Genomic DNA, 24,138 nt, shown 5'->3' with positions numbered 1-24,138 from the left:
ATTAATTACTTGCCATAATATCATATATTGAATTTTTTTCTTTTTCTTATTTAATTAAATTTAGTGATTATAATATTATAATTTAGCCTTTATACTAGTCTAAATTATTAATTATACTTTGTTCTTTTTCCACCTATTTTAATTTCTTATCTTTATTTTAATTAATATTTGTAGCTTTCTGATTGTATATTAACATACATTATAATTTTATTGTAATCTATGAGAATTAATTATTTAACAAAATAATCAAGGTACACATTATAAATAAAGAAAATGCTAGCCCACAAGCACTATGTAACCAGCATGTTTAAAAGGAAATTCATGTTCTTTTTACTAAATCTTGATCTCTCTTCTGTTCTTCAACTCAATTCTTGATGATACTATTCCAGCCAGACAAAATCCTGTTCTTTCCCCAGGGATTCTTTCCTGACCTCTACATCCAAACAATCCCCAGGCTCTTCTTATAATATATCCTAAATATTTCTCAAATCTTTTTCCTTTTCTTAGACCTCAGTAATATTGGCTGAATTTATACCATCATCTCTGGCCTTGCTGGACCAATGCATTTTCCAAATAGTTGCCAGAATGGTCTATCTAAAGCTCCTCTCTGACATTTCTCTTTCTGTTGGGTTTCAGTGTGTTCAGAGCCAGTCCTCCTCAGCTCCCTCTACAAGCTCCACTAGTCCTCAGTGGAATTCCATCCACGTTCTTCCTCTGATGGCTTCCAAAGATCTGGCCTGTCTACTAGCCGCATCTCTAAGTTGTTCTGTAACTCTTGCAGGAATTCCAAACCCTTTTATATTCCTTCTTTCCCCATCCCATCCCTGTGACACGTGCACACTCATACACAATCCATTTTATGCATTCATGCCTTTCCCACCAGCACACCACCACTGCCATTTCCCTGGCTACCTCCTGTCTGTGTCAGAGACAACTGCCTGCTCAATATTCCTCTCTGCTTCTCCCTTACTCATGGTCCTTGATTTCATTGTGTAGCAATCTAGGTGTAGCTACTGGATGTAAATGGTAGTCATTGCTGGGCCTGCCAGGAAAGCTTCCTTATGGGAACCTTTTACCCTGACTCTCCCTTCCTGTCTTCTTTCTTGAAGCACAGACACTATGGCTGAAACTCTACGAGTCGTCTTGGACCACACAAGGACTTTGAAGATTGTCATATAAGAGACATTGGCATTCATATATACACACATTACTAGTACACACAGTGTAGAGGTAAAATATGCTTTATTGAGAACAATTTAGAAGCAGGAAAGCAGTGGAGCCTTTCACTTACTCCATAAAGCACATGCTTACTAACAGGACTATAAACTTCACGCTGTATTATACCTTGACTCCATTTAAATTTTTTTGTTGGTTCCAGTTTCATATCCACTTTGGAGAGTGCGATATTTTTGGTATCCTAAAATTATGAAGGCTATTTTCAAAATATGCTATTGACATATATGACAAGATTCCTCTAGACCCAGGACTATGTGATGCAATCTATTTGATACTGCATATAAGTATTCTTAGTTTTTGCTTGCCAGTGTTGAATATGTTTGAAACTAATGTTCAGCTTATTTCAAACCTTTGTAATTGCTGCTAATTTGTTATCTAGAATTGCTTTGGGCCTGAGTAAAAGGGGTTTTGCATTTGTGGCTTGTTTCTTGGCTGGTGTCCCTTCATAAACTACATACTTTGTCAGTAAAGTATAGTAAGTGGTTTCTCATCTTCAAATTTTCAGCTGTACAAATTGCCACATTATGTCCTTATTTTTGTCTTCTTTATGTATGTTTTTTAAAGGTAAAATATTTTTGATTTTACAGACAGTGGCTCTTGATGGAACATTATTTTTAAAATCTGGCGTGATCTCTGGAGGTTCAAGTGATTTAAAAGACATGGCTAGATGCTGGGATGAGAAAGAGTTAACGAATCTAAGAGTCAGAAGAAGCCAGCTAATCCAAGAGCTGAAGGTAAATCCATGTCATAAAAGTTCCAAAATACTAGTTCAATAAGGGAGTGTGTTTTTAAAACAGGTTGGGGTTTTGGGTAATAAAAGTAGCATGCCTATCATTTTAAAATATTCAAATAATGTAGAATGGAATACAGTAAAAAATAAAAATTATATATCAGTGGTATTTGCTAAACGCAGTTTGATGCTTAACCTCCTGAAGTATTCTCTGTATATGCAAGTATATGTATTTTCCTATTTTCTTTGCCTTAAAATATATTTTTGCTGTAAGTAGTGTTTGCAACAAGCTTTTTCATTTAATGCCATAAAATTACATGTTTTAATTTTCATATATAGAAAGTTACTTTATTTTTTAGTGAATTGTGCCTGGTATTTTATTTTGTAGATGTTATTTATTTAGCCAGTCTCCTATTGATTTGTATTGTGCTGTTCCAAATGGTCCAACGTTAAACATTCTTTAGAGATGGAGAATAACATAGTATCTAAGAGTATAAATTCTATAGCCATATATAATTCTAAAGCTGTGTGGGTTTGAATCCTGACTCTGCCAGTCACTAGTGGTATGACCTTGAGTAAGTTCCTCTTTGTACTTTAGTTGTCCCATCTGTACAATGGGGATCATAAAAGTACCTTGCATTTAGTGTTATTATAAGGAATAAATCAAATAATTTATGTAAAATACTTAAAATTCCTGGCATATGAAGCACTCTATAAATGTATGTTGTTATTATATCTTTATTTGCATAAATATATCTCTGAGATGAATTTCTATAAGTGGACTATCTGGGTCTAAGAATATGTGTATTTAAAATGTTGATAGACAGTTGGTCAATTAGCTCACTTGGTTAGAGTGCAGTGTTATAACACCAAGGTCAAGGGTTCTATCCCTGTACGAGTTAGCCACCAAAAACTATATAAATAAATAAAATGTTGATAGATATTGCTAAATTCTCATCAAAAGAAAACCTGTGGTAGAGTGTGCATGTCCGGACATTGTAGCACTGGGTACTAGCAAATATTTATCTTTGTCAATCTGATTGATAGGAAACTGTGGTCTACTTTGATATTCATTTCTTAAATTATAACAGGTTGAACATTTCCTCATGTATTTATTGCTTCCTTGTAAGTTTTTCTTCTGTGAACTGTTTTTTTTTTCAGTGCACATTTTTCTATTAGATTGTTTGTTATTTTTTTACCTATTTTATTTGTATAATGAGTAAACGAGCATACAATAACAGTCACCAATTTTTTTTTTTTTTTTTTTTTTTTGTCGTTTTTTCGTGACCGGCACTCAGCCAGTGAGTGCACCGGTCAGTCCTATATAGGATCCGAACCCGCGGCGGGAGCGTCGCCGCGCTCCCAGCGCAGCACTCTACCAAGTGCGCCACGGGGTCGGCCCCAGTCACCAATTTTAAGTGTGTAATTTAATACATTTTGACAAATGTATTTCATTATGTAACCACCACCACAATCATGATGTAGATCATTTCCACTACCCCACCCCCACACACAATCCCATTTTTGTGCTCCTTTACACTTAGTCCCCTCCCCTAGACCCCTTAGGCCCTGGCAACCCAATCTTTCTGTCATTACAGTTTTTCCTCTTCTAGGCTTTCACTTGAATGGAATCATACAGTAAGAAGTTTTTGCCCATGCTTTCTTTACTTAGCCTACCGTTTTTGATACTCATGTTGTGTGCGTTATCACCAGTTTATTCCTATTTATTGCCAAGTATCTGTTTGACACTTGACTTTATTCTTTTTGTCATACATGTGTTTTTCATCTTTATGTAGCCAAATTTATTAATCTGTATTACTTCTGGATGTTGTAATGTATCATGCTTAGAGAGATGTAATTCTTTCTCAAGCTCATAGAAGAAATTCAATAATGCTTCCTTCTAGTGCTTTCGTGTATTTAACATTTACACTTTTTTTTTATTCCTTTGGAATTTATTTTGATGACTGGGGATCCAGCTTATTTTTGCCAATTGACTTGTCATTTTATAAAAGTATCATTTGTCGCATATTGTATTTCCCCCTCCACATACTTGAAATGTCAACTTTAGATACTAAATTGATAGAATGCTTCCAGATTATTTATTTTTCCTATTTAGCTTTCTTCTTTTGTGTATACAAATTACCAGTTTCTGACTCAAGGAATGAATCAAAAACTTGATTTTTGGCAAGGTTACTTAACATCTTTTACTCTTTTTCTGTAAGCATAAGAGCACATTTTATGTTTTAGTCTAAGGTATAGAAATATACAGCTTTTGAAAGTTTTACAAATTTAGGTCAAGGCACAGAGAAAGTTCTGATGATGGTAACTTGAAATGAATCTTGCATCCTATCCATGTCCATATTAACTTTCTACCTGGTTTTTGTTTGCTTGTATGTTTGTTTTAATTTACTTTTTTTATTATACATACATTTGGGGTGTAATGTTGATTTTCAATAATTGTGTAGAATGTGTGCTAGTTGGATCAATACAGTTACCTGTTGCTTTTTGTTGCTTTGCCCCTCACGGATTTGTCATCCCACTTCCCCTGGGTGACGGAGACACAAAGGATTACTCAAATCCCATCTCTACTGAGCAGTGAGAGGCCCCAAAGTGGTTAATCTCCCACAAGAACCCTCAAGCAAGAGGGATCCCTTCCTTGGGAAATTAACACCAAATTGGGGTTTTCTTCCTGCATTTATTTTCCAGACCAGGAAGTTACAGGAAGAGAACAAATGTGGGGTTATAGTTTAAAAATATAGGCTGGGAACTTTTGGTGAAACAAGCCAGATGACATTCCAGTAGACAGTTAAGTGGACTTATCAACACAAGCTTGATCTTAGCAAACATTCCTCCATATAGCAATTTCTCAGTATCTTTACATAACAATCAGTAACTAGTCTGTCTTTGAGCCAGCAACCTGCTGTGCCACAATCCTTATCTTGCAACAGAGACTTATAGCCTGAGGAAAATTTTCTGTCCATTGAACAATTCCTCATTAGCCCCCTTCCTTTTCCCCTCCCCTCCCCTTTTCCACTTACAGTTTTCTAAAAGTTCAACATATCACTGTGATTGTTGTTTCTTTTTTTCTTTCTCTCTGCCTCTCTTTATTGTTCATTTGTTTATTTATGGATTCAACTCCCAGCTATGAGTGTGGTATTTCTCTTTCTGTACCTGGGTTGTTTCCCTTAGGATAATTTTCTCCAGGCTCATCCATGTTGTTGCTAACAGCAGAAGTTCATTCTTTTTATGGCTGAGTAGTATTCCAATGTTTATATATACCACAATTTCCTTATCCAGGCATCCATCTATGGACATTTAGGTTGGTTCCATTGCCTAGCTATTGTAAATAGAGCTGCGGTAAACATGGAGTGCAGGTATCCCTGTGACCTGATGTTTTTCAAACCTCTAGATGTATCCCCAGGAATGGGATTGCTGGATAATATGGAAGTTCTCTGTGCAGTTGTTTGAGGAACCTCCATACTGTTCTCCATAATGGCTGTACTAATTTACAGTCCCAGCAACAGTGTAGGAAGGTCCCCCTTCTTCACATCCTTGCCAGCATTTGTTCTTCTCTGTCTTTTTGATAGTAGACAGTCTAACTGGGGTGAGATGATATCTCAGTGGGGTTTTGATTTGTGTTTCCCTGATGATTGGTTCTGTTGAGCATTTTTTCATATACCTGTTGGCCATTTGTATGTCAACCTTTGAGAAATGTCTATTCAGCTCCTTTTTCCATTTTAATTGGATCATTGTTTACTGTAAAGTTGTCTGAGCTCTTTATATATTCTGTATATTAGTCCATTGCCAGTTGCATAGTTTGCAAATATTTTCTCCCATTGTGTAGGATGTCTTTTCACTCTATTGATTGTTTCGTTTGCTATGCAGAATCTGTTTAGTTTGATATAACCCCATTTGTTTATTTTTTCTTCTGTTGCCTGTGCTTTTGGTGGGTTATTCATAAAGTCATTGCCCAGTCCTAAATCCTGGAGCGTTTCCCCTATGTTTTCTTCTAGAAGTTTAAAGTTTCAGGCCTTATATTTAGATTGCTAATCCATTTTGTGTCGATTTTGTTATATGGTGAAAGGTACAGATCAAGTTTCATTCTTCTACAAATGGATATTCAGTTTTCCCAGCAGCATTTATTGAAGAGATAGTCTTTTCCCCAATGTATATCCTTGGGGCCTCTGTCAAAGATCAGTTGGCTGTAAATATGTGGGTTTATTTCTGAATTCTCTATACTGTTCCATTGGTCCACGTGTCTGTTTCTATGCCAGTACCATGCTATATTACAGATTTGTAATATAGTTTGAAGTCAGGAAACTTAATGCCTCCAGCTTTACTTTTTTTGCTCATGATTGCTTTGGCTATTTGGGGGTCTTTTGTTGTTCCATATGAATGTTTGATGTGTGTCTCACCTGAACCAAGTGACAGCTGGTTGGGAATGACATCTTGGGTTCTGGGGGAGGCTGCTTGGAAAAGCTGATGCAGAGCTTCCTCCTCTTCATCAGTAAAGAGCACCTGGGGAAGGATCAGGACATGGGGATCCTAATGGTAAGTTAAATTTGTCCCATGTGGGTATGGCTGGTCTTGAATCCCTGGAAGCGAATTATTTGCTGAAAAGGTAGGTTGTGGGGCTTTGGCTCTTTAGGGTGCTTTAATACCCAATCCTGATCCTCAGTGGGCAAAAAATACATAAAAGGATCTGAGATGTTCCAGGAGCCAGGCAACAACTTGAACAAAACAAACAAACAAACAAACAAACAAACAAAATAAAGGAGCTTTAAGGAAATTCAGTATAGTTTTGACCCTCACCCCAACTCCTGTTGCCTGAAAAAAAAAAAATGAATAAAGACCTTCTGGAACTAAAACTATTTCTTAGCTACAGAATTGAATAGATGAATTGAAGGAGAGGATTGCCGTTGTTGACAACCAAATTAGCAACCTGAGAGACCAAATGGAAGAAGCATCTCAATGAAGGGAACAAAATTGCAAAGATAATGAAATCATGAAGTAAATATATCTGCTAATAGAGACTTAGCTGATAGACTCGGGGAACTTGACTTGAGAATAATAAAATCCCAGAAGGATGAAAAGGAACACAAAGGAGAGGAGACATATTTTTAAAAAATTCTCTAATTTGAGAATGAATTTTAATTTACCATTGAAAGGACACAGTCAGTCCCATGTAGGTTTTGTGAGAAAAGGACCACCTTAATGAAGATCTTGGTGTAATTCATGATTGCTTAAGTTATAGAACCAGTGCTAAACAACCCTCCCCCACACTTTTCAAAAAAAAATTTTATACGTAAAAAAATCAAGCATATAGACTACAGAGCTTGTTAGTACTGTGGAATAATAGCCATAGAAAAAAGGATTGTAGCCCAGGATACCATTTACCTTTTAGGAATCTGCAGACAAGCAGATTCAGAGACTATGTCATTCATGTACTCCATGTGACAAAGATACTAGAGAAAGTACTCTAAGCACCACATGAATTAAATTAGACCTAATTATAATAAATTAATAATGATAAACTAACAGCAAAACCAACATCATAGTAATGGAGAGAGATGTAAATAAGTTCCAAAGTTCTCATCTGTGAAGAGAGGAAATTAGAATATTCTAAAGATTGAATCTTGAGGGGTGGGAGGGTCAGAGGTGGAACCAAACTGTTAAACACAATAACAGATAGCAAACCAACAAAAATGGAAGAACAAAAAGAACAAAAAGAACAAAAAAGAACAAAAAATGGAAGGAATAAACTCTTTGTTTATCAGACATTATGGGAAATGAGTGGGTTTAAGTCTCCCATTAAAGACCAAGACTATCATAGGTTAAAAAGCTAAATTTGTGGTTTACAAGAAGTCATCTTAAAATTGAATGTTGAAAATAATGGCATGAGCACCTGGCAAATGCACACACAAAAAAGTAGTGACAATATCAAACAATGTGAAATTTAAAGTTAAAAATCCTTGTGTTGTATAGTACACTTTTAATAAAGATTTATTAAATGACTTGAACAAAGAAGATGTTATGTAATAAGAAACAAAGCTCTCCATTATAAACCAGTTTGCAGCACACAGCACCTAAATATTTAAAGTGAGAATACTTCTTGATAAAGATGAAACTTATAGTGAAACATTTTAGTGGTGTGACTCGAAGTTTGTCAGGTCCACCGCCGGCTGACCCAAACAGCCCTAGCTTCGCTTTCAGTCTCTCCCTTGGTGGGCGAGCGAATTGCCCGGATTCCTCTTTCCCTGTAGTCCCCATTGGGAGATGACGGGGGAAGAGAGCCATGAAGAGAGGTGAGCACAGCCACTGGCCCCAACCAGCCCGTTAAAGGACACTCAGACGTGGCGGGGGTTCTGTCAAGCAGTTCCGTTTATTATCACACAAGCACTTGCTTTTAAAGGCAAATGGGGGTGCCGAGCCCGTGGCGCACTCGGGAGAGTGCGGCACTGGGAGTGCGGCGACGCTACCGCCGCGGGTTCGGATCCTATGTGGGAATGGCCGGTGCACTCACTGGCTGAGTGCTGGTCAGGAAAACACCACCAACAACAAAAAAAAAGGCAAATGAGGAAGGGAGTTTTTTACATCCTCCAATCAGCTTAAAGGTTAGGAGAGCATGCATCCTGTCTCAATGCCTAGCTATTGCAATCATGCAGTGTTCACGAGCGCAGAAGTGCGTCTTTGGCCAATAAGGGCTAAGGCAAGTTTCCTGCAGACACTCCCACCCTACTTCCTCCCAGCGCCACCTTAGGCTGCCACGTTAATACGCCCTTGTGGGCCCATAATGGCGCTGCCTGTAATGTCACTTAAGGTGGCGTTAGTTTTTAAGGCCCAACAGAAGTTACTCGCAGGCTTTTATGCTTTAGTTTCCTTATCAGTAGAATGGGAATAATAATAGCACCGATTTGATAACCTTGTTAAGGGGATTAAGTAGGTTAATAAGTAGAAGCTGCAAAGAACAATGATAAGTGCTCAATAAATGTGAAGTATAATGAACAATACCCATGAAACACTTATAGGAACTGATCACATGCGGACCGTGATGGAAACCTCAACAGATTCTTAAACATACACGTTAGGTCACCTTGATCATACTCCATGAAGTTAGAAATAGTGAATAAAAAAGTCTTTGCCTACATAGAAATTCAGTGTGCTTGTAGGTAGTTTAGGGATCAACAAGGAATCAAGAGGCAAATTATAAAATGTCTAGAAAATGATGAATATACTTTCTACCATTATTTTTAAGACACAGTAAAATCTGCATCAAGAGTGAAATGTTTTAATTATTAAAGAAGAAAGATGAAATAGAAGGCAAGTTATTAATCACCTTAAGAGATTAGAACAACCACAAAATACCAAAACCATAAAAGGGAATTATTTTTAAAGCTGAAATTAATTACAACTTAGAAAAGGGACAAATGAATCTCAAACCTGGTTCCTTTGAATGACTAATAAAATTTAGTCTCTTTTTAAATTAAAATTTAGACTCTTTGCAACCCTAATGGAGGAAAGAAAAGCCAGAAGCAAACATACGTGATCAAGAATGAGAAAATTAAAAACCTTTAAAGAATCTTAGATGCAAATAACTATATAGTTTAAAAAATGGAAAACCTGGAAGAAATTATTTTCAGAAAATATTGATTACCAAGATTAAACAGAAAAAAAAGTGGGACATTTGAAAAGACAGGCAGTAGCAGGCATTAATGTCATTGGCTGGCCCAGTCCCCATCCACATCTTCCTCCTTCCTTACCTGCCTCTATTGTAGAATCATAAAACACTAAGAGGACTTGATTTCCCAAGTTTCCTTGTGGCTAGGGCTGGCCATGTTACAGTTTTGGCCAATGAGATATAAATGGAAGTGTTACTGTTACTTTTTGCATTTTCTTGTACTTGACTAGAACACAGTCAAGAGGTCTGGAGCTGTAGCAGCAATCTTGCAGCAAGAGAAAAGCAAGCACGAGATAAAAGCCGTTGAACTAAGAAACTGAGAGTGGGTGCCATTGTTGCACAACTGCATCACCCTAGACTGCTTTTGTTTGGGGAAAATAACAAACCACTATATTTAAAGCCACTGTTAGTTGGCTGATCTATAATTGAAAAAAGACTTAAGGAATATAAAATGGTACAGCTGCTGTGGAAAATAGGGTGGTGGTTCCTCAAAAATAGAATGATCCAGCAATTCTACTTTGGGTGCCTACCCAAAAGAATTGGAAGCAGGGTCTCAGGGATATTTGTACACCCATGTTCATAGCAGCATTATTCACAATAGCTAAAAGGTAGGAAGGAGCAAGCCAAGTGTCCATCAGTGGACGAATGGATAAAAATGTGATATATACATGTGAGTACAGTGGGCTGGGGGAATGGAGAATGAGTAGTTTAATGGACTTAGAGTTTCAGTTTTACAAAATGAACAGTTCTGAAGATTATTGCATGACATTGTAAATATTTTAACACTACTGAACTATACACTTAAAAATAGTAAAGATAGTAAATTTTATGTTACGTGTATTTTACCACAAATTAAAAAAAAGAAGACTCTGGGTTTATAGCTGGCTGAGGTCTATGTGATATCATTCTAATCTTATGTAAACCATTCTAGATCATGAAAAATATGGAAGCTTCCCAGTTCATTTCATAAAGATAGTGTAGCTTTAATATTAAATATTATAAAGATAGTAAAAAACCGAAACTAAAGACTAACTTCCCATATGAATATAAATGCATAGTTTATATTTGTGCACCTCAAAAGGGAAAATCATATTCTCACAGTAGGAATAAATGCAAATATGAAGGCACAATAACTTCATAAATATATGCAATTATCATGGGTCAATTAAGAAAAAAAAACAAAAGGTGAGAAATAGAGAGTAGAATAGTGGTTACCTGAGGCTCGGTGGGGGAGGGGCCTGGGGACAGGGTGGTGGCCCAGTACAAAGCTACAGTTACAGAGGAGGAATAAGTCCTGGTGCCCTAGGGTGACAGTAGCTAATAATATTGTATAGTATATTTCAAGACAGTCACAAAAGAGTATCCTGAATGTTATAATCACAGAGGAATGAATGTCTAGGAGAGAGATAATGCCAATTATTCTGATTAGAACATTGTACAATATGTGCATGTGTTGTAACAACAAGCTGTGTCCTATAAACAGGTATTATGAAAAAAATTTTTAATTTAAAAAGAAAAGTGTGTCTTATTGAAACACATAAAACAACGGAAAGGAAAGACGTGCTATATTCATAGGTTAGAAGACCTTCCATTAATATACAACTTGAATGAAATTTTAATTAAAATACTACCAAGGATTTTTTAATTGATAAAATGATCTTCTAGTTCTTACAAGTGAATTTTCTTGAGACTTGTCAAAAAATATATAATAAGAGAGTGAAATAGGACTTCCCCTGCTGGCACACAGAATACTCTGAGAAACCATCGGAATCTAGTTGATGTAGTATTGGCATAGAAATGGATAGATAGCAACAGTAGGAATTACAGAAGTAGAGCCCAGTATATTTGACAACTCTGTATATAACAAACATGACATTTCATTCAGAGGCAAAAGGATAGGTTATTTAATAAATGGTAACCGCACATCTAGAGAAAGTAATTTTGTGCCCCATCTTATGACATATATAAATTCTAGATGGATTAAAAGATGAATGTAAAATAATTTTTAAATGAGGATAAAAGCCATTGTATACATTTTTAAACAAGTTTTAAATGAAGAGCATAGGCTGTATCCTATAGAAGAACTCTTTGCAAATTGACATGAAGAAGACATTATGATAGAAACACCTGGGCGAGGGATAGGATTAGATAAGTCAATGAAAGAAGAAATCCATGTGGTCAGTAAACATAAAGAAATGTTTAATATAGAATATAGTACTCGGGAATACAAATTAAGATTACTTTATGCCTATCAAAAATACATGGAAAATAAATATATATGTAAAATGCTTATCGCAGGCAGAGATGTAAGGACAAGAGTACTCAAATTCGTTATAGAAAAGTGAATTATTACACCTTTTGGGAAAGCAGTCCAGTATCAGCTATTAAAATAAAAACGTGAATACTTTTGACCCATGAATCTCACCCAGGGAATTTATTGCATGGAAATAAAAACACCAGTACTTGAGGGCATACGTGCAGGTATGCTGTAGTGTTGTTCGTGGTGGCAAAAACCTGGAAACAAAGTAAATGCCCATCATTAAGTGAGTAGTTGAATAATTTTGGTACAGTCACTCTCCAGAATAATATGCACCCATTGAAAGAATGAATTTAGAGCTTTATCAGTTGACTTTTGTGAGTAATTGAATAAGAAAAGTAAAATGCAGAAACACACTATCCATATGATTCCAAATTTGCAAAACAAGCCTGAAAAACCAACACAAATAGGTGAATATATATATATATACCTCACGTACTTGTATGTGATAAGGACTTGGAGTACAAATACAGAACATGTACGAGGGAGTTAATTTGTTTGAGTAACAAGGTGAGGGAAGGGAGAAGGGAATGGGGGCGGCAAGCAGAAGGACAAGGATGCCTGGAAAGTGAGGCACTGAGTCACGCGATCCTGCTGATGCCGTTTCTCTGTGTTGAGGGGAACACGTCCACTCCCCATTATTCATTTTTCATACCTAGTCCTTTCCTGTTGGAAAGTATATTAGTTTTTTGAGGAGTTTATATGGCACCTTGGTTATTCCAGATGGCTAATGTATTTAAAGGCTTGGTCTCTTATAAGGAGGGGAGGTGTAGGGTGTTGTTGCATGTACAAATCAGTGAATTATTACACATGAAAGCACTTTGAAAAGAGAAAGTGCTTTTCTACTGTAAAATGTTCTTATATTTTTCTTCTTTTTTAGGATTTGATGAAGATACTCCACAAGGAAACAGATTTGAAACAATTACAGACTCTAGTCCAAGGAACTCATGCACTACTCAAATATTCGCAGATGGAACTACAGATGATAAAAAAGCACCGTGCTACTTTTTACCAGGTACTACAGACTTACACAAAATGTGATGGAAATTAGAATGACAGCAGAGTTTCAGGAATTCTATAGATAGCATCATGTACTCTTTAGATACTTTACCATATGATTGATGTTATATTATTGTCTTTTAATTATTTTCATTGTACTTAATCTTGTTATCCAACTGTACTTGAATTCCTCTTAACTCATGGATACCTCTTTTATTCTAAAAGACACCTATCATGCATGTTGAAAAATTTTTTTCTCCTTTATTATTAGGAACAATCTCAGCTACAAAGTGAACTACTAAATATTGAGTGTCAATGTACTAAGTTGAACGAAGGAATCAAAGAAAGACAACAAAGAATTAAAGAATTTCAAGAAAAGATCAATGAGGTCGTAAATGTTAAATTTTTATTGAATGATATGTAGAATATAGTTCTAGACCAGATACCAGATTGAGGACTTCTTGAATGTGTGCTAAAGCAAAGGATGATATTGTTAATACTGTCCTATCAGAGACAACACGTACGCTAAGTTTTATTGGTTTGCCAAATTAGTTTCCTTGCATCTTTTGCGAACTGCTGTTGCCCATCTTAAGTGACAGTGACCAGTGCACACTCCCTTCTGTTCAACCTCTCGTTGCCCATTGGAAAAATTAGTTTCTTCCTTCCACTGTCCTTGACACCAGGAGGGAGAGAACTGTCATTCAGGTTATCTTTTAAGGCTCCTGAATTACTCAGTAGTTATTTTTTTCTAACATCTATTAAATGCCAGGCATGGTGCAATAAAGATTTGGTTGTCTAGCCTCTGCTTATAAAGTGACAGGAACATTCTAATTTAATTTATTCCACAGTTGGGTATCTCTAATCCTCCAAGAGTTATTTGTCAGATCACGACTCTATAACTTCCACCCATAGCTTTAAGTTCTGCTTTTATCACATGATGTGAAACCGGACTCATGCTGCTCTTTAATGATCTCTTTTTCAGGTTAAATATCCCTAATTTCTTTTATCATTTCACATTACCATGCATTTAAGGCCAGTTTTGATAATCACCCTCTGGAAAATGCTTCCTTCCCACCCCATCCCCACATGCACTCTTTTGTTTGTCAATGCCCAGAAGGGAGCATAATGTCAAAATATTTTCTCAGCAGTACAGAATATCATGGGACTCTGTGCATATAATTATAACTTTTCATGATCTGGATTATCTACTTGTGCTAATTGGAAAAATCTACTGCATCAATCTTATTACATTTATATTTAATTCAACTAAAATCTGAAAGTTTTTAACATGTCCAGCTGTTAAGACAGGTCTCTCTCGTCCTATAATTGTACATAAACTCAGGACATTAAAAATATTTCAGTTAAATTTTATTTTGTTGGATTTAGCTCATTCTAGTTTTACCGCATCTTTTTGATTCTTAATTCTATGCTCTATTCCTCTCGATTTTATACTGCCTAAGATGCTGTAGTACCACTCGTAGATAAAGAATGTTTTCTATGTTTACATAGAATGCTATATTTTGGTGTGACTAAAGTGAATGACTAAATCACTCCAATTTTATATTAAACACTTCATAAAACCAAAACACTTAATAAGGCGAATTTGCCAGCATTCTTTATGGGTTTTCTGAATAAGAAATTTGAAAATAGATGGACATAGTTTATGGAATTAAAGGAAGAGAAAGCACTGGCTCCTCAGAATACAGTAATGTTTGGTAGAATTAGTTTTTGACCTAATCCATAAAAATACGAGGGAAAAATTTTTATTGAACCATTTGTCTATATGTTTCCTAAAATTATTAAACCAGCTGTTTTAAAATAATTTAAAAGGTAGAAGATGATATCTTTCAACACTTCTGTGAAGAAATTGGTGTGAAAAATATTCGTGAATTTGGGAACAAACCTGTTAAACAGAATCAAGAAATGGATCAAAAAAGGTATTTTTATTAAAAGATGTTTGTAAGCAGCTTACATGTATATAAAAGTAATAAATATTATTTCATAATTTAGAGGAGTTATGCCTGAGGTAATTTTTATTTCAGTTCCTCCAGAAATAGCTAATAAAAATTCCTATTCTTCTACATAGATCTAATTCTTTCATTCCATAATTTCTAAAAGAAAGCACAGATATACAATATCAGAGAATGGGGGCATAATTACACTTACACTGGTAATTAGAAGAATAATGTGACATTAATTTGCTTGGTTGTCTGTAAATATAGATATATGCAGATAAAATTGATAATTTTCAATATACAATGTATTGCCAAAAATTACTCTAAACAGCTACCATAGGAAAAGGAAGTAAAAATTCTTCCTTCCAGGTGAATCATCCCAGCAAAATTTAAACACACAGGTAACTTCAGTGTTTAACGTTTAAACAGATGTTCAGTAATTGAACTGTTTCAGCATGTAGAAGAGGAAGAAATGCATTTTTTATGGAATAAACATAATATTGATGACAAAATTTAAAAAGGTACACATAAATAAGAAACTAAAAATCAATCTTATCTGTAAATAACCAAATAAAACAAGGTTAAATAGAAAACAGGAGTATAACAACAAAATAAATATACCATTATCTAGTGGATATCGAAAATATAAGGATGGTTCAATATCAGGAAATCTATTGCTGTAATTCACCATGTTGATGGTCAAAGGAGAAAAATCACATGATCAACTCTAAGGATGATGAAAAAGGTACTTGACAAAATTCAACATCCGTTCCTGATTGAAAAATCTTTTAGTGTGAATAGTTAGATTCCTGTGATAAGACAAAATACATCTCATTCGAAATCAGCATTGTGGTTTTGTGTAGTAACACTAGAAGTGTAAAAAGTCAGAAACAAAAGGATGCTATCTACTACCACCACTGTTATCTAACATTCTTCTGGAGATACTAGCCAATAGAGCTAGACAAGAAAAATAAATAGGGTATAAAAATTTGGAAAGGAGGAGGTAGACTCATCACTGTTTGCAGGTTATATCATTTATATCTGGAAAACCCTAGAGAAGAAATGAAAAACTATTACAAACAAAAGAATTCAGTCATGTGGCTGGATATAAATATTAAAACGAAATTTTAAAAAAATTAAAAATACATAAAAATTAATTCAAAAATTAATAGCCATTGTATATACAAACTACCTGTGACACAGTATATTGGGAGAAACTATCCCAATCATATCAGGGAAAAAAGGTAAAGTAACTTTTAACTTATAAATAAACTTACCAAATATGAAAGCAATATGTTAAAAAAAAAGCCTTAAACAAGAATTCAGGATACGAACAGAAACGTGAACAAAAAGGAAAGGGATAATAGCTCTTTTACAGGAAAAGCCAATATTATAAAGAAGTTGGTTCTCCCTAAATTAATATATAACTTAAATATCACCTTAATACATGGATGGACAAGTTTTTGTTTTTTTTTTTTAAACTTTATAAGTGGTTCTAAAATTCACATGTCGAACTAGCCATGAAAAATCTGAAAATGGTAATGAGAAAGGATTAGAAATCCCAGGTTTTAAAACATAGTGTAAACCTTGAGGTACTGGCTCATAAATAGAGTCCAGAAATATACTCAGATCTATGAGGAGATATTTGATACTTTACGTGAATGGAGAAAAGATACACTCTTCAATTATTTATGTTGGGATACATGTGGCAGGAATGTGGGAAAAACCTGCTTGGATCCCTTTCTCATTCTTTAGGATCACACTAGTTCCAGCTGAATCAAACATTTTAATATAAAAAAATGAAGACATAAAAATACTAGAATAAGTCATGGCAGAATTTAAAACAGCAAGGCCTTATTAGGGAAGACCTTTGAGTATGACATAAATCCCAGAAGCCATAAAAGAAAAATTGACAAAATGCAAATGCAAAGAAATTTTTTTAAAAAAATTGTGTGGCAAAAACACCATGAAGAAAATGAGAAGATAAATGATACTCTGGTGGAAATAAACACGCCATCTGTTGAGAAATAGTAAGAGTGGCTGCCACTGGGGAGGTTGAAAGCATAGAAAAGAGACATTTTCCTTTTTGTATATCCTTATACCTTTTGAATTTTGTACCATATGTATATATTATCTATTCAACTATAACATTTAAATCTAAAAGTAGCATGTGCCTCTTGGAGAAAATAGAGAAAACTTCCCACTGTCCAGAAATACAAACTGTTGACATTTTGTCCCACCTCCTTGTATTTTTTCTCTATAATTCTTTTAAACTTCATTTATTTAACACATATTAACTATGTAAATATCTGCCAGGCACCCTTCTGGGCACTGAGGGTAGTGGACCAGAGAGATCAAGCCCATGCCTGTTCTAAGTCCTTTGCATTTCCATGTACTAAATTTTAGGATCAGCTTTTCGGTTGTTGTAAAATACCTGCTAGGATTTCGATTGGGATTGTGTTTAACATATAGATCAATCTGGAAAGAATTGACATCTTAAAAATACCAATTCATGAGCATAGTATCTATCTTTATTTAGGTCTTTCTTAATTTCTCTCATTAATTGTTTTTAGGGTCTTTTTGACAAAAGCCTCCAAAAATTTCAAAAATGGTCTTTGGTTTTCAGTATACAGGTCTTGTGCGTGTTTTGTTAACATTTATTCCTAAGTATTTCATATCTTTATGCTATTGAAATGGAATTGTTTTAAAATTTCAATTTAAAATTGTTTGTTGGTAGTATGTCTAAATAAAATTGTTTTTGTATCCTGAAACCTTGCTAAATTTACTTATTATTTTTGATAGCTCTTTTGTAGATCCTTAGGATTTTCAACATAGATAGCCATGTTGTCAGTGAATAAATAATTTTATTTCTGCCTTTACAATTAGTATAACTTTTATTTCTTCTTCTTGCCTAATTGTACTTGCTAGGACTCCAGTACAATGTTGAATAAAAGTGGTGTGAGTAGACATCCTGCCTCATTCCCATTCTTAGCGGAAAAACATTGTCTTTCTTGGTTGGGTGTATGAACTTTAGAATGCCCTTTATCAGGTTGAGGAAGTTCTCTTCTATGCCTACTTGATGGACATTTTTGTCATAAATGAGTGTTGAATTTTGTCAAATACTCTTTCTGGTATCTATTGAGATGATTGTATGGTTCATTTTTGTTTTTGTTTTTTAGTTTCTTAATAGTAAATTCATGTAATAGTAAATTATATTGATTGATTTTGGAATGTTAATCCACCTTGCATACCTGAAGTGCACCCAAAATGATCATGGTCTTTTTCGTATGCTTTTTGGGTTTGACTTGTTAAAATTTTGTTAAGGATTTTTAAATGTATATTTATGAGTGCACTGATCTGTAGTTTTCTTTTCTTGTATTGTCTTTGTCATGTTTTGGTATCAACGTAATGCCAGACCCATAAAATGAGATGGGAATTGTTCTCTCCTCTTCTTTTTAGTGAAGGAGTTTGTATAGAATTGGTATTGTTTCTTCCCTAAATGCTTCATAAAATTTGCCAATGAGGCAACCTGGGCTATTCACCTTTCTTTGTGGGAAGGCTTGTGGTTTGGTTTCCTTTTTATAGTTTTTAATTTTACTAGCATTTCTAATTTATATCAAATAATATACTATTTTTCATTTAGAACAATAAATGTTTTTTAAAAATAAATTTTACATTAATAATAATAAATGCAAAACTCCTGTTAAAATAAGATTTCTTGAATTTAAAAAAGTGATTTAAAGAAATAAACCATAGTACAGGCAATACTGGAAAGGTTTTCAATTACAAATTTTCAGTTTCCTTAATAGACATAGTACAATTCTGGTTATTTTCTATCTGTTGGCAAGCTGTGGTAGTTTGTGTTTTTCAAAGAATTTGTGCATTTTATCTGAGTTGTCAGACTTATTAACAAAATTATTCATAGTATTCTCTATCCTTTTTAAAGTCCTCAAGGTCTATTCTGATGTGCTGTCGTTTCTGATATTTGTGATTTGTCTTCTCTTACTAATATCTGCTAGAAGTGTATCAGTTTTATTGATCCTTTATAAGAACAGGTCATGGTCTTACAATTTCTCTATGGATTGTCTGTTTCTATGATATTGATTTCTGCTGTTGAATATTTCGTTCCTTCTACTTATTTAGTTTTAATTTATTCTTCTTTTTTTGGCTTTTTAAGAGGAAATCTTACACTATGTATTTTAGACTTCTCTTCTAATATAAGCATTTCAAGCTATGTATTTACTTCTAAGTAGTGTTTAAGCTGAATCCCACAAATTTTAGTATGTTGTATATTCATTTTCATTCTGTTCAAAGTAATCTCTAATACCCCTTGTGATTTTTTCTCTATGACTCGGGATGATTAGAAAGAAGTGTGTTGTTTAAATAAATATTGGCAAGAGGAGGGGATTTTCAAATATATTTCTGTTACTGATTTTTAATTTAATCCCATTTTGGTAAAGAATATATTCTGCATTATTTCTATCCTTTTAAGGTGACTGAGGTTTGTTTCATGGCCTGTCATGTGGTCTACCTTAGTGAATGTTCCATATACACATGAAATGTGCTGGACGGAATATTCTGTACTTGGCAGTTAGGCCAGGTTGGTTGGTGTTGCTCAAGTCTTCTGTGTACTTAACTGATTCTCCGTCTAGTTGTTATGGCAGTCACTAAGAGCAGAGCTTTGAAATTTCCAAATATACAAAGATACTTCAAACAATTCAAGGAAAAATAGAATTAAAAGATAATACTAATCTTTCCATGAACTATTTGAAGTACCCTTGTACTTCTGGATCTGTCAATATCTTCTTCTAGTTTTGTCAGTTTTTACTTAATGTTTTTCAAGCCATATTATTAGGTGCATACATACTGGGGATTGTGATGTCTTTCTGATTAATTAATCTGTTTATCATCATAAAATGACCCCTCTTTGCTCCTGTTATATTCCTTGTTCTGAAGTCAACTTTAAACTACAGTAGACTTTCTAAAGAATTCTGCCTACCACAGTGTTTACTGAGTTTCTCATAAAAGTCTAACTGGAAGTCTGATTGAGGTTACATTGGATATATAGATTTATTTGAGGAGAAATGATATCTTCAAAATATGAAGTCATCCCATTTAAGAAAATAGAATGTCTCTCCACTTATTCTAATCATCTATATCCTTTATTATAATTTTAAAGTTTTTTTTTATAGAACCTGTTTGTAGGTTTTATTCTTGTGAGTAGTATTCTTATGATATTTTATAATTTTTTATAGTTGGTTTCTACTCTTGTGGAAAAATGGTCTCAAATTTCAGATTGATCTGACATCTGATAACTTTGTTAAACCATCTTATTAATTCCAGCTTATCCATTGTGTATTCCAGGTATTAAGTTTGAGATGTCTGTGACATCCAATTGGAAACATTTAATAGGCCATTGAATATACAAGTCAGGAGTTCAAGGGTATAAATTTTGGCATTGCCAGTATACAGATGGTACTTAAAGTTATTTTATTAGACGAGAGCACCAAGGGAGTGAATATGGATAGAAAAGAGAAGTGATCCCAGGAGATGGTGACAAGTTGAGAAGATGAGCAAGAGCCTTTAAGGGAGCAGCCAGTAAGGGGACAGGAAAGCCAGAGTAGTGTCATGTTCCTGAGCCAAGTGAGGAAGTATTTCACTTCTGTGTAGTCTGTATGTCTGCTTCCTGCAGCAGAAATAAATCCCTTGAAGGTTTTCTTAACTTCTCCTATAGTTGACTAGTGTGGTCAGAGAGTACGGGTAGAATTCTGCTGCCTCCCTGAGTGTGTCATGCCTGGCTCCACCACTTCCTAAGTGCGTGTCACTGAGCAAGTTACTTAACTCACTGTGCCTTGGTCACCTCATCTGTTAAATACGGTGGATAGTACTACTTACCTCATGCGATCACACAACTTAAGACAGTTCATTGACGTAAAAGCTTTTATAACTGTCAGGCATCTAGCAACCTCTCATTAAATATTACTGTTTGTTTGTATTGTTGTTCTTATCAGCAGTATCTGTGAGCAGGGTATGTGAGGGAGAAGGGAGGGCAGGATGAGCTACAGTTGACATTAGAATTCCTTATGAGGAGTTTGTGAAGCTTGGAAGGTAGGAAAGTGCATCAGGATGGAACACGTTCTTAAGTTCCCAAGTTTGGATTTATGTCGGAATAGCTATTCAAAAAGACTGACTAAATAATAAGAATAAAAACATAAACTGTAATTTAAAGAAAAAGAAGTGAAAGAACCCCCATACATTACAAAAGATGTAAGAAATATATCACCTGCAGGCAATGTGTCAATCCTGATTCAAAGAACCGGTAATTTATTAAAAAATTAATGAGACCATGGGGAAATTCGGCAATGATAGCAAATTGATATTAAGGAATTATCATTTCTCATCTGTAATAGTTTATGGTTATGAATTAAAATTCATTTCCCTTTCAGAGATACATACGAAAATATTTACAGATGAAATTCCATGAGGCCTGGTGGGAAGGGGCAGTGAGTGTGGTTATAGACGAAACAAGATTGACCAAGAATTGATAATTATTACAGTTGAGTGAGAGCTACATGGGGGTTCATTACAGTATTCCTTCTAGTTTTGTATTGCTTTGGGACTTCCATAAGGGAAAATTAAAAAATCAAAGCACTCTGCTTACCAATTATAATGATTGACTTTATTATACTAGATTAGAATTTGAAAGACAAAAAGCTCGGCTTAATATTCATCTGAAATTTAGTCGGAATCAGCTTAATAAGAATCTGAATAATATCAACGCATTAAAAAAAAGCATCGAGAAAAGAAGAGAATACATCGATAACCTAAACAAGGTAATAATGGGAGGCTGAAGTGCCTCTTTATTGAAATTATAATGTCCTTCCTTGAATAAATGTGTCGAGCTCCCGAAGGTTCCTAATAGTAATAGAAGGAGTTGGGGGCAGATTTGAAAAATACTTCAAATCAGCAGAGCTTGATGAATTATGGGATGTTGAGGTTCGAGGGAGGGCAAGGGGGGACGCTCCCGATGATTGCTAAATTCCAACTTGGATGATTGGTGACGGTAGGATCAGGTTAAGGAGAGAAAATTCTGGACCGGGGGAGCTTGAATTGCATTTGTACCATCTAGATGGCAGTTTCCAGCAGGTAGTTAAAGAGTATGTAGATAAGGGGAGAAATCTATCTAGGCTGGGGATTCAGATTTGGGAGTTGCTCGTTTATGGGAGTCCATTGAAACCATGTGAGAATGGCTGAGACTCCCAGGCAGGGAGGTAGGTAGTGAAGAGCAGTGGAGCAATGATGGGATTCTGGAAGGTTGCTAGTTAGGTTAGGAGGAGAGCCAGAAGAGGTGGTGTCATAGAAGCCCCAGAGTTTCAGGAAGAAGAACGTGAGGAAAGCTGTGAGAAAGGTACAGCCTGGAAAATGTCTGTTTAAGTTCCTAATCGAGGCCATAGCAAGACCCACTTTCACTGGACAGTGGGAACAGATGTCAAATGGCCGTCAGCTGAGGAGTGAATTCAAATGAAGGACGGAGGCAGGTAGTGGTTACCAACTTCCAAAAAGCATAGAATGAGAGTGTGGCACAATGTATAATAGAGGTTCAGGCAGCACTCAGAATAATGAAATGGCTCGGTTTTGTTGGTAATACGCATTAAAGATGGTAAATCTACAGTGCAGATCTTCCCCATTCAGGCTGAAGAAAACTGTCGGCAAATCCTGGAGGAACTCATGGCAAAGCGGCAGCAGCTCAAAGACGTATTAATCACTCAGAATTCCAACATTGACAAAGTTCAAACTCAAATTGAAGAGGAATGGAAGAAGTTTTTGGCTGTTGAAAGGTAATTAATAATTCATCAATTTCAAAGACCTAGCCAGAGTTTAAACATGTATACCATCGATATGAAATTTCAAACATTGTGGGTTTGGGTTTTTTTGGCATCTGGCTGGAATGGGGATCCAAACACTTTGGTGTTATAACACCATGCTCTGACCAACTGAGCTGACCAGCCAGCCCAAACGTTCTAATTTGGGGGAAAACCAAGAGAGGTGTTTGGTTGTTTAGAGTAAATAATTCTTTTTGGTGGGTGAAAACATGAACCTGTATAGAGTCCCTTACCTTCAATCCTTCTTGATACTGGTATCTTCCTGCTGTACAGAGATTCCCTGTAGTCTGTGCAACATAGCACACAGAGTCAGAGAGTAGAATGTAGAGCCACACTGCCTGGGGTCATGTCCCAGCTCTGCTACTTACATACTATGCCTTAATTTCCCCATCAGTAAAATGGGGTAATAATAGTGCCTACCTTATAGAATGCTGTGAGGATTAAATGAGTTTCTATTCATATGGCACTTAGAATAGTGCCTGGAACACGATGAACATACATTAGCCATGACTGTGATGACACTTTGAATCGGCTGGCATGTTGGACCAGAATGACATCTGCTTTCCTGTAGGACGGATACGACTGTGTGTGATCAGATTAAATGAACTCTGTTTTTGCTCAGCTTCATGGCATTTCACAATTTTCCTCAGTATGCAAAGATCTTCAGTGCTTCTGAAAGCTCTTTGTCTTAGATTTTTGAGTAGAATTAAAGTCTGTTAACTCTTGAATTTTTACACTTGCATTTAGCTCAAACAAAATCATTTGTTTTCCTGTTCTTGAAAACCATACAGTCCTTCCTTCTTCCCTTCCTCCCTCTTCTCCATCCTGTCCTCTTTCTAGGTCACTTTAAAATCCCACACCGTTTCAGCTGGTAAAACTCAAACACTTATTTCCAGGTAGAAAGCTTACATTAGTGGTGGCGGTGGTTAAGAAGCTTCAGATTATTATGTGTGTAATATAAGAAATGTTTTACTTGGTAACACATGTTTCTTGCAAAGGGACTATTTCTCGTGATTTGAGATTCTAAAATGTCGAGCTTATATTTGAGGGAGAAATACAGCTTGAAAAATTATACAGATTTAAAAATAAAGTAACTAGGAAAGCACTGTACATTTGTTAGCCCTGATTAAAGCAGTAATGGGTATCATTAAAAAATGTTCCCTTGGGGCCGAGCCGGTGGCACACTCGGGAGAGTGTGGCATGGGGAGCGCAGCAACGCTCCCGCCGCAGGTTCGGATCCTATATAGGAATGGCCGGTGTGCTCACTGGCTGAGTACTGGTCACGAAAAAGACAAAAAAAGAAAAGAAAAATGTTCCCTTGGATTAACATTACATTTATG

The 24,138-nt window shown here is 35.4% G+C and overlaps 1 protein-coding gene across 1 annotated transcript in view; it reads left to right on the top strand.

The window, feature by feature from the left end:
- LOC134368537 (structural maintenance of chromosomes protein 1B-like) overlaps positions 1–24,138 on the top strand; it is a 76,620-nt gene that overhangs the window by 29,021 nt on the left and 23,461 nt on the right. The window contains exons 12-17 of the mRNA XM_063084973.1: positions 1,824–1,970; positions 12,842–12,976; positions 13,232–13,348; positions 14,791–14,897; positions 21,607–21,748; positions 22,608–22,753. Coding sequence (XP_062941043.1) covers positions 1,824–1,970; positions 12,842–12,976; positions 13,232–13,348; positions 14,791–14,897; positions 21,607–21,748; positions 22,608–22,753 — 794 coding nt within the window. The remainder of the gene's footprint in view (positions 1–1,823; positions 1,971–12,841; positions 12,977–13,231; positions 13,349–14,790; positions 14,898–21,606; positions 21,749–22,607; positions 22,754–24,138) is intronic.

The sequence above is a fragment of the Cynocephalus volans genome, chromosome X, assembly GCF_027409185.1.
Source record: "Cynocephalus volans isolate mCynVol1 chromosome X, mCynVol1.pri, whole genome shotgun sequence".
NCBI lineage: Eukaryota > Metazoa > Chordata > Mammalia > Dermoptera > Cynocephalidae > Cynocephalus > Cynocephalus volans.
This window is presented reverse-complemented; position numbering and strand designations above follow the sequence as displayed.